General features: G+C 61.7%; 1 protein-coding gene across 2 annotated transcripts; it reads left to right on the forward strand.

Moving 5' to 3' along the window:
* Nucleotides 1-1,678: 1,678 nt before the first annotated feature.
* ETV3 (ETS variant transcription factor 3) lies at nt 1,679-11,400 on the forward strand. Of its 2 annotated transcripts, none has more exons than XM_039867244.1 (5): nt 1,679-1,832; nt 3,398-3,456; nt 4,018-4,255; nt 5,401-5,516; nt 10,262-11,400. In XM_039867244.1, the coding sequence occupies exons 2-5, from the start codon at nt 3,411-3,413 to the stop codon at nt 11,260-11,262; spliced, it is 1,401 nt and encodes a 466-aa protein (XP_039723178.1). In that variant the 5' UTR covers nt 1,679-1,832; nt 3,398-3,410; the 3' UTR covers nt 11,263-11,400. The 2 variants fall into 2 exon arrangements, with proteins under 2 accessions (XP_039723178.1, XP_039723179.1); XM_039867245.1 differs by having other exon boundaries at nt 1,733-1,832; nt 3,401-3,456.

The raw sequence follows: 11,400 nt of genomic DNA on the forward strand, positions 1-11,400 counted from the left end.
CAGAGGACCTGGACTCTGGTTTCTGGCCCTTGGTGAGACACAGGGTCCCCGGAGGCTAAGCGCTAGCTCTGACCACGGCCCAAGCCATAGGCAAAGGCTGGCAACGTCGTGCCTGAATGCCCTGGTTTCCAGGTGGACACGATTACTAAGATTTGCATGGACGGTGTGAGAATCTGAGGAATTTTGATAATAATTCTTACGACTATTATTTTTGCCAACATGTGCTCACCTGCCATATTTACCCCGTGCCATTGTTCCAACCACGCTGCACTTAACGCATTTCGTACAACCGTGAGTAGGTGCTATACGTATTACGTTCGTCCAGCTGAGCTGACAGAGAGGTGAAGTAACTTAACCCAAGTCACACCGCTAGATGGAGGCGTCAGGACCTGAGAGCTGACATCATTGCTAAATCCTAGTATCTTACAGACTGTTCAGCCAAACACCTGTCTACAGACATTGTTCTAGGCAGGGCATGGAAGACACCAAGGGTCTGTGGACAGTTCCCACACTCAGAGCCGGAGGTGTGATCACAGATAGCAGTAGTCCCCTCTGTGGCGCTGAAATTTTGCTCATTTTACTCACCGACTAGGAGGATTTTCTAACTAGAAAAGACATCGCCAATGCTATTATTTCTTTTTAAACAAGAAAGGAGCTTTGAGGCCCAGAAAGGCCCAGCTTGTTATCAATAGCTAGAGAATGCCTAGGAGCAAAGCCGACACCAGAAGCCGCCTTCTCTAACAGCTTGTGGTGACGTCTGCCCGCTCTTTGTGGCATTCGGGATGTGCAGGTGCCATCGGACCCAGGACTGGTGGGTCCACACACGAGTTTCGCATGAGCACTTCTGTGGCGGCAGAATCTGGGAGGTTTGGACGGCTGGGGATTGCGGCACAAAACGCAGCCTACGCTTTAGCCCAAATTGTTCGGTTCTTCCATTGCGTCTCCCCTCTCCACTGAGATTTGTTTAACCTTTCCCCATCCTCACTCCGCTTTCCTGCCTCTGGAGAACACTGGGCCTGGACGCCACGCAGCCGCAGGGGCTGGGGACAGCCATGAGGCCGACCTGCTTGCGAGCCTCGGCCGCTGAGCCTTGGAGGGAGGCCGAGGTCCCCTGGACCAGGCACCGGCACCCGCCCGGGAAGGCGATGGGGACAGGGAAGGAGCGGCCGGACGCCTGGGGGAGGGGACCTGCAAGCGCTTGGACGGGGCCAAGTTCAGACCCGACGCTGAGGAACGGGGACAAGCGGGGCCTGGTCACCGCCTTCGCAGGGACAAAGACCGAAGCAGCGCGACCCAGAGGGCTTCGCGGCTGCCTTCTCGGGACGCGATGGGCCCCTCGTCGGCGGGCAGCGGAGGCCGCGAGGTCCGCGGTCCTCCGGGGCCACCGCGCTCCGGCGGGGCGGGGGGCGGCGCGTCCCGGCGCCTCGGCCCAGCGGGGAACCGCGCCGACCCCGGCCGCGGCGAGCGGGTCCCGCGGGCCGCGCCAGGCCCGCGCCGGGCCGCAGACGCGCGTGCCGCCCACGGCGAGCGTGCGTGACGTGCCGCGGCGTGACGTGCCGCGGCGTGACGCGCCCGCGGCGTGACGCACGCACACGCCAGGGCGCCGGGGGCGGGGCGCGGGCGGAAGTCGGCGTCGGCGGCCGGCCGCCGGGAGGGGGGCGCGGCTGGGCGCGGCCGGGCACTCGCGGGACGGCGCCGCCTCCTCCCCGCCCCCTGGGCCGCGGATGGAAGTGACGACAGCGCCGAGGAGGTCACTTCCTGCTGCGCTGGGTGAGGAGGATCCCGAGACGCCGCCGAGGAGAGCGGACCGAACACGGGCCGTGCCGGGAGCGGTGAGTCCTGGCCCCGCCGCCCGGGCCCTCGGGCCGGCGCCCGAACCTCGGCGAGGACGGCGTCCCCGGGCCCGGGCCGCCCGCGGGCCACGTCCTCGCGCCGCCGGCCTCCCCCGGCGCGGCGGGCGGGGCAGGGAGGGGGCGCGGGGTCCGAGCGGCGCCAGGGACCCCGACCGCGCTCGAGCGACGGAGGCCCGGCCGGGAGGCGCGGCGAGGGCGGCGAGGGGCCGCGCGCTTCCCGTGCGGGCCCCGGTGCGGGGCGAGGAGGGTGGCCCTCCCGGACGGCGGCCTCGGGCGAGCTCGCGAGGCGCCTACGGGCTCCGGGGAGGGACCCGCGCGGGCGGGCGGGCGGGCGGGCGCCGGCGTCCGGGAGGGCTTCCTGGAGGCGCCCCCGCCGCTGTGGGATTGGGGCGGCTGCGGGGCGGGGGCGCGGGCCGCGGACGTGGGAGCCGCCGCGCAGCGCCGGGCCAGCCCTGGGCCCTGTCGCCGTGGCTCTCGTGCGGCTGCCTGTGCGTGCGTGCGCGCGTGCGGCTTCTCCCCGAGGGACTTGTCCCCTCCTCGCTCCCGGGGAGTGTTACGGACTGCAGCGCAGGTTCTCCTCGTGCGGAAGGCCGGGAAACTCAAAGGGTCTCGAGGCCCCCGGGTTCGATGGCATCGCCGAGATTAAGCGTGGGGCCGGGCGCCCACATGCCCTCCGGAGCCCCGCTGGCGTGCGTGCCGGGGGCCTGTCATCCCCCGGGACGTGGCCACACGTCCCTCGGGCGGCTTCACCCTTCCCACTGATTCGGAGCCGCTCGCTGCCAGCAACAGGGAAGGGGCGTTTACTGGGGAGCTGGAGGTCCGAATGGAGCGAACTCGGGGCGCAGCGGGACGCCCTCCCCTTACGGAACAGCTCTCAGAAATGCCTCTTTTCTTTCCTATTAAACGGCAAAAACATACAGATTTTTCCTCAAAACAAATGTGGGGCGTGCGCGGTCCTGGTCTAGAGCAGCTGGTGCGGCGTGTTTACTTCCTGTGTCCCGGGTGCTTTTCAAGGAGGAGGGGGCAGTTTGTGACCGGGGTTTCCTTCTGCCTCTCGAAGTAATTCGGTAAAGTTAATCAGAACCAGACGGTCCGTTCTGAGCGGCCGTCAGACGGGCTGGGCTTTTTCACTCCTAGACTGGTACGTCTGGGTGAGCCCGAGTGTGTGTGTCTTGGCATCGGGGCCCGTCTAGTCATGGAAAACAAACGGACGCCCTTGGCTGCCTGTTTGCACCCATCTCGCTGCGCCTGTCCTTTCCGAAGGGCCGGGTGGGGAGGAAGAAAGCAAATGTTCGAGCCGCGTGTGTTTACCCTCTGCGGTTTACAGTCAGGTGAGAGGTAATTAGGGCCTTGGAAGCTGAGAACCTGAGGCCCGGCGTTTGATGACTTGGGGATTAGCAGTGTGGAGGTGACATGTTTGAAAGAAAGGGTTACGTAAGGAGGGAAAGATAAGGAGAAGGAAGTTTGGGGACAGGCGACTGGAAAACCTTGGGAAGACCATAAACAGGAGCACCTTAGAGTGACCGATGTGGCTTGTGTCTCAGCAGGAGGCTGAAAATGAAAGCGGGCTGCAGCATCGTGGAGAAGCCAGAAGGAGGTGGAGGTGAGCAGGCGTGAATCATCGCCCGTGCCCTCAGAACGTCCCTCGCCGGTTCCTTTTCTCTCCACTTGGGCTCTGTTTACAAATGCCAGACTGTGACGACAGCCTCTTGCCTGGGTGGACGCTGCTAGGACATTGTAGGCCTGCTGCCTGGGGACGTGTATCTGACATGTCTGGTCGCCACACCTTTCTCCCCAGCTCTTCTTCCGGTTCGAGACACAATTCCAACCTTGGGGGGAGGGGCTTTCAGCTGTGTTTTCCTAAAACGTCCGTGTGTCCTTTCCTGCTCGTCCCTGTGGGAACCGTCGTGCTTCGCAGGAAGCAGCGTGGGACTGACTAACGTATGGGGGGGTAAGCGAGTAGGACACGCGGGTGCCGCCACCCGGCGGTCGTCGGCCTTGGCGACTGCGGTGAGGAAAGGTGACTTGTCTGTGCTCTGCTGCCCCTTGTTGTCAGCGCCAGCTGGCCGGAGGGCGTCGGGGACTGAGCCCGGGCCGGGAGTGGGGGTTCCCGGCACACGCGCGCCCAGCCCGACTCCACTGTCTCGCCCCTTTCGCGCCCAAGGGTATCAGTTCCCGGACTGGGCCTACAAGACAGAGTCGTCCCCCGGCTCCCGGCAGATCCAGCTGTGGCACTTCATCCTGGAGCTGCTGCAGAAGGAGGAGTTCCGCCACGTCATCGCCTGGCAGCAGGGGGAGTACGGGGAGTTCGTCATCAAGGACCCCGACGAGGTGGCCCGCCTCTGGGGCCGCAGGAAGTGCAAGCCACAGATGAACTACGACAAGCTGAGCCGGGCCCTCAGGTGACAGGGGGTGACCCCAGGTCCACAGGGGTGACAGACGGGAAGGGGACCAGCAGCTTGGTGAAGAGTAGGTGGAAAGGGTGTCAGGTGACAGGAGCCCGTGCTGCCTGGGGCCGAGGTGAAGTCCGGCGGGAGCGGAAGAGCTGCCGCACCTGAGCAGCAGGGGCCCCGGAGGAGAGGGGCGTCTCCGCTTCGACCTGGGGTCCCGGCACGGCGGGCACTCGGTCCCGACAGGCCTGCTCCACTTGGGGGCCGCGGGAGTGTGGCCAGACTTGGACGGGAGCACATTACGCCCGGGAGATGACTTTAGACCTCCCTGTGGGCAGTCCGCTAGCGTTCTTCCTCTCCAGGCCCCCGGGACAGAGGACAGAAGGTTCAGGCCGCAGGAGGAGGGCGGAGGGCTCCCCGACGCCCAGGCCGCTGGTTGCTTGGGCGGGGCCGGGGACTGCCCTGCACACTCTGTCATGTTCTCTGTTCCCTGGTGGTCTGTACGTTTCATAACCCTTAGCCCTCGAGGGACCGGGGGCGGTGTGAACCTGCGCTCCCAGTGGGTGCGGGGCCGAAGGTTCCCCGTGTGGCAAGATTCCTGGGGGGCGGGTTTCCGTCCTTAGTGACCCCAAATATAAAATCTGCCGCAGCCTGGCCAGAGCCTCTCGCGTGTCGTTCAAAGTGAAGCAGGCCAAGCCGGCGGCTGCTTTCCATTGTTTGACCTGCCACCGTAAAACAGTTCCACGTTCCTTCCCCTGTGCTCTCGAGACTAACCGCATCAGGTCTCCCAAGAGACTGTCTGCCCCCACCTGGGTAAGGCAGAAAAGAGAAACTGGGCAGTGGCGCACAGTAGAACAGGAAGGAAACACGCCGTAGAATTGAAACGAGCGTGGCAGAGGAAAGGTGCCGGGCGCTGGGGTGGGTGCTTGGGCACTGGCCCTGTGAGCCTCCCCGGACTGGGGCCTGGTCGCAAACTGAAGGAGCAGAGTAAGTTCCTGGGCCTCCGGGCAGTGACCCCAGGGCACGGCTGCAAAGTGCGACAGTGATGTTTGCAAGCAATACTTAGAGCGAGAGTCGCTGGTCCTGGTGGCTCCCTAGATGCATCAGGAGCCGTTTTCAGGTCGGAGAGGAGCTGACACTCGTTCCTGTTTTCACAGATACTATTACAACAAGAGGATCCTTCATAAAACAAAAGGGAAAAGGTTTACTTACAAATTTAACTTCAACAAGCTGGTGATGCCCAACTACCCGTTCCTCAACGTGCGGTCGAGTGGTAAGATGCAAAGTCTCTTCGTGGGAAATGAATTTTGAGTCAAAAAAGAATCTTAAAAACTCGCGTGTAAGGCTGGCACGTGTGAGGGGTGCTTGGAGACAGGTCGCGTGGCCCGCGGCGTGTCCTCCCCTCGTGCCGAGAGCGATGGGCTCGGCGGCATCGGGAGAGCCTGTTTGGTCGGCTTTGTGGTTCCCTCTTGTGCATATCATTTGTGGTCTCCTAGGTGTCCTCTTTGGGAATTGTGTCCCATGCGTTTGTGTCGATCTTGAAGTTCGGGACTTATTTTAACATCCTACCTAGTGGTTCTTTCATAGATGAAAACTCGTTTCTACAGACACTTCCGATTTTCTATGAAACTACCAAACTCTTCCTTATCAAGTGACTGTCATCAAAACCACAGCATCCTTGATCACAGAAAGGGAGGTTTGTATGTTTGCAGTGAAACGCAGTGTCTTTGATCTGCACCACCAGCTCCTCAGAGAACAAGCAAGGCTTCCCCCCGGGGTCTGGCGACAGCCTCCCTCACAGCTCCGCACCAGCGTCAGATCTGCCTGTTGGTGCAGGAGGCGGCCCCTTGCAAGGGCATCTGCTCGTTCTAGACGCAGATCACACCCCAGCCCGAGAAAGCAGATTGCAGGAACTGGCTTCTGACCAGCCGTCGGCCCCGTCTTCGTGGCAGTGCAAAGGCGAGGAAGTCTGACTGGATTCTGCGGAGCTAGAACCTCTCAGAGGAAAGTCGGAACAGAAGGAAGAGCAGCGGGGGTGTGGCCGAGGGTGCCGTGCTGAGATCCCCAGCGGACACGTAGCCGCCACCCACACGAGTCGGGGCAGTGCGCTCCATGCTGCCATCTCTCCGCTCCTGTCTCTCATTCTCGTCCCTCCCTCCTGGCCCTGCGGCGCACCTTTCAAAAAAAAGGTGGTATTGGAATGCACCAGTCTAATTACGACCTGTTTTCTCTCCTCATGCCTGAGGGAGAGGCGTTAGGGAATGAAACCTGTTCTAGCTCCTTGAACCCCATTTCCTCTCTCTCTCTCTCTCTCTCTCTCTCTCTCTCCCCCTCCTCTCTCCCCTCACACACTCGGAGAATTGTGGGCTCTGGAATTGATTCAGCGGCAATTTTGAAGGGCGTGTTATTGTTCATACCTTCCATACCACCACCACCCCCCCCAAAAGACTTCATTGATCCTTTCTCTGTGGCCCATTCTCGTCTGTTGAACGTAGAAACCCAGCCCGTGAGACAGCCTGGAGCAGCCGCTGGCTGTCATGCTTTCCCAAGGCGAGGCCATCTGGCCTCTCCGGGGAGACAGGTCTGGAGACCTGACGGAGGCAGCCTAGCACTGCCCGCCATTCTGCCTGCAGGCCGTGGGCCCAGCAGGACCCCCGCCCAGCTCCAGCCCTGATCTGGGAGGGCGGGGAGGGGAGGGGTGCCAGTGACTGGGCTGCCACTCCTGGATGCAGGTGACTCCAAAGTACTGGAGTCTTTGTTCACAGAGAACCTTCGCTCAGATAGATAGACCAGAAGTCGTTTCAGGTTAAGTTTTATGATGACAAAGGAAACATCTTAACAAAGGCACTTTGGCTCCTGTGTGGGAGTTCCCGGCTCCCTGGCCCGTAGAGTCTGCGTCTCTGAGTCCTCTCACACGTGGCGCAATAAGGATGACGGCGGCAGGGTGGGCAGAGCGCAGTGGCCTGCTGGACGGCTTCTCAGGGGACAGCCCCTGGAGACAGCTCATTCACCACACCCATGTCCCCCGTCTGGTCAGCAGATACTTTGTTAAGCCCCCAGAACGAGGCAGAGGTTATGGGGGAGCCCTTCCTTCGGAGAGGGAAGACAGGCACAGTCCCGGGTGTCCGCGGCGGGACGTGCGCTCTAAGAGGCAGGGCTGTGGCTTTAGATCAGGGGCCGGAGGCAATGCCCGGACGGTGGGCTGACGTAGCTCGGCCATTTCGATCTGAGTGTTTCGCACGCTGGTCATGATGCATCCAGACAGTGCACTCGCAGGTGACGAGGCGGAGAGTGTGCTCCCTCGGCACAGTCCCGCTTGCTTCCTGTCGACGGCTTAGAGTGGGTGCTGTCGAAAGCACTTCTTACAGCATCATTTTGTCGTCGAAAGCATCCTGTAAAACGTGAAATCGGTTTAAATGTCTGCTTGTTCTCACACGATAGACAGGATGGATACCGAGGATACGCGCGGCAGTGACGGGAACGGGACAGACCAATTCAAGGGGGGACTCGAGACCTCCCCGTCCTCCCTTCCCCCGCCCCAAGTTGTTCACCTTTGTTTTGGAAAACTTTAAACCTACAGAAAAACTGGAAAGAATAGAACAGCACCCACAGAGCCTCTCGTGGTTCGTTCACGCTGCTGCCCCGCGCGCTTTACCTGCGTCTGTTTCTATGTTCTGAGTTTTTGAGAGGATGCTGCAGGCATCACGGTCCCTCACGCTGTGTACGTCAGCGTGTCTCCCAGGTACGAGGACACGTAACCGCAGTGACGTGACGACACCCAGGACGTCTGGCGTGGCTCTCAAACTATCTGAAAAATGGCCCACGTTCAGATGATTTCTGCCGCTTAAAGTTTTGATTTTTGGACCCTGATTATTATCTGAAGAAAAATCGCTTATTCTAACAGGTACTTATCTGCACTTTGCTGTGTGTTGATATTGTTCTAAGATCTTTACAAATATCAACTTTTAGTTTTCGAAGCGTGAGATTAGTCAGGTCGTTACCTGCCTCCTGGGCGAGGAATCGGAGGAGCAGATAGGCGCGGTCTCCAGCGGCGTAGCCGCCGGGCGCTGGGGCCGCCGAGAAGCCGGGCAGAGGCTTCGTTTCTGTCCTGCAGGAGAGTCAAAGACCAGCTGGGTGCTTGACCAGGCAACAAGGTGGAAGGTGCCAGAACCACGATCGAAACCCAGGTTTTCCAGCCTCACTACTCAGATTTCCCGGTGGTTCCGTGAGGACGATCTTCCTAAGCAGTGTCATTCAAATTTTTTAAGTAGAAAACTTGTTTTTTTCAAGCAGAGCCTTCCTAAGTTTGCTTTCCCGGCATAGGATAGAGCTGCTGCAGGTGGAGGTGAGGCTCCTGAAAGCTCCCTGCAGCGAGGCTCTGGGGCCCCCCACCCCTCCGGACCCCCACCCCCGTCCCCCGCACACACCCCTCGCCCCCAAGTGCTTCTGGAAGAGGCCGGCCGGCCCGCGCCTCCGCGCAGACTCGCAGTGTGCCCTGCTCAGCCTGCGTGGAGACTGAGACATTCTCCAGCTTAGAGTCATTTAGGAAACGACCGTCTCACGTCGCACGCCCGGTACTCAGCCCTTCAGCACACAGAAAAGTGGGTGTTTTGCGTTCGAATAGACGTACCTTTAATACAAAGTCAAGATCCAGAACGATCAGAAGGGACGGGATCTTAGCCCCTGCAGTAGGCTGGAAGAAGAGATGCTTTTGGCCTGGGACCCTCTTGACTCAAACTGTAAGGAAGGTCACCCATCCGTTTCTCTTGGTCGTAGGATTGAACCAGTGGCCTTAGCGGGGAAAGTCCTGGCTTTCTGAGGAACGCAAGTTTGGGAAGTGAGCTCTGGCACAGGGCTACGCAGGCCTGTGTGTCACTCACCCCAGTGGCCCCAGAGTCTTGTCTGTACTGAGTCTGTCACACAGGAAAGGCAGCACACCGAGAGTGACTCCTGGTCATGCCACGTGCCTGGCACCTTCTCGTTTCGCCTGAACCACATGCTTCCACTTACCTGGGTTTTCTTTATTTTTCTCTGAACTTTTTTTCCAAATCCCTTATATCTGCCTCAGAGTATAAAGAGTCCGTCTCACATCAGTGGTAGAAGCCGCTGGCACCTTCCAGGAACCCACAGGGTCCCGAGGCCTCAGCTGGCAAACCTTTCTCATGCCCCACTTATCTGAAGGACTTTTGGGGGAGGGAGCTGAGAACTTGTGAGCCTCCGAAGGTGACATGTTGACCTGGCGTTGGCCGCTTAGGGCTCCGGCTTTTCGCAGTGGCCTTCGTGGACGGTGTGGCAGGCCTGGCTTTCCCTCTGCTGTCACCCAGCCTTCTCCGCGCCCGAGGAGCACTGGCAGCGCGTTAGGGAGGGAGATCGTTGTGCAAAATGTGTTAGAGGGATTTAGGTTTGGGAAACTGAAAAATATTTAAGTTTCCATAAAGTCGTGATTGTGGATCAGAAATGATATGTTACACCATGAGAACTTAAACATGTGGTCTCTTTTTTAATCTTTTTGTTCCTGAAATACGTCTCATCTGTCCACACGTGTTAGGTGCGGGCTCTTCGGGCTTTTAATGCACCTCTTCGCACGCCTGTCGTTTATGGTTTGGTTGGTGTTTCGGTTTGATTTGTTTACCAGTTTATAGATACGCCCAGATCATGAGAGGCAGAAGACTGCGCCCAGCTGGGCACTGAAGCGGGTGACACTGTCCGGAGGGGCAGCGGAGAGCGCCCTGGCGCCCACCGTCCTCACTGCCCGTCACTGAGGCCCCAATGCCGGGGTCTGGGGGGACCAATGGCAGTTCCTTCTCTGTGGAGTTTCTGCCTTAGACCAGCGAGAGGGGCCCCCTGGGACAGACGGGGTCTCCGAGTACTGTGCGGGCGGGACCACGGGGAGAGGGGTGGAGTGCGGTCCGGCTGGAGCGTCCCTTCCCGTGGCAGAGCACCGGCACCCGGCCGGCACGTGGGAGCTGACGGTGTGGCCGGGCCCCTCAAGTGGCCTTTGGTCCTTTCCGCCCGCAGGTGTGGTTCCCCAGAGTGCGCCCCCAGTGCCGACCGCCGCCTCCCGCTTCCACTTCCCGCCTCTGGACGCCCACTCGCCGACGGCCGACGTGCAGCCGGGGCGCTTCTCGGCGAGCTCGCTGGGCGCCGCCGGCCAGGACCTGAGGACCGCCGGCGACCGCAAGGCCGAGCTCACGGAGCTGGAGGACGGCGCGGCCGCCTGGCGCCGGGGCGCCGAGCTCATGGCCTCCCGGGGCGCCGGGGCCGGCGGGGTCGGCCACCAGAAGCGCAAGCCCGACATCGTGCTGCCCCTGTTCGCCAGGCCGGGGCTCTACCCCGACCCGCACAGCCCCTTCGCGGTGTCCCCGGCCCCCGGGCGCGGCGGCGTGCTCAGCGTCCCCATCTCGCCGGCGCTCTCCCTCACGCCCCCCGTCTTCTCCTACAGCCCGTCCCCGGGCCTGAGCCCCTTCACCAGCAGCAGCTGCTTCTCCTTCAGCCCCGAGGAGATGAAGCACTACCTTCACTCGCAGGCCTGCTCCGTGTTCAACTACCACCTGAGCCCCCGGACCTTCCCCCGCTACCCGGGGCTCGTGGTGCCGCCGCTGCCGTGCCAGCTGCATCCCGAGGAGACCACCCCGTTCTCCATCAAGCTGCAGCCCCCGCCCGCCGGGCGCAAGAACCGGGAGAAGGCCGAGAGCCAGCAGGCGGCCGCCGCCCCCGCCGGGGCTCCCGCGCCCCCCAGAGTTAAGGTGGAGCCGGCCCCCGAGAAGGCCCCCGAGAGTCCCCGGCAGGCGGCCCCGGAGGAGGGCAGGGCCGCCGTCTTCGCGCGCCCGGCGGCACCGCCCGCCTGGCCCTCCGCGCCCGTCAGCGCCCACGGCGAGGAAGCCCCGGAGGTGACCGAGGACGGCGAGGACAGGCCCGGCAGGGAGCCCGGCACGCCCGAGAAGAGGGAGGACGCGCTGATGCCCCCCAAGCTGCGGCTGAAGCGGCGCTGGAACGACGGCCCCGACGCCCGCAGCTGAGCGGGGCGGGCGGGGGCCGGGGCCGGGGGCGCAGCCGGGCGCCGCTCAGACGCGTGTCCGTGTAGCAGGGCTGGGGCGCGCTGGAGCCTCACGGTCGTTCCGGGCACAGACTCGTACTCTGCGTGCGGGGGCGGGGCG

Source organism: Pteropus medius, unplaced genomic scaffold (genome assembly GCF_902729225.1).
Source record: "Pteropus medius unplaced genomic scaffold, Ma_sr-lr_union100, whole genome shotgun sequence".
Taxonomy (NCBI): domain Eukaryota; kingdom Metazoa; phylum Chordata; class Mammalia; order Chiroptera; family Pteropodidae; genus Pteropus; species Pteropus medius.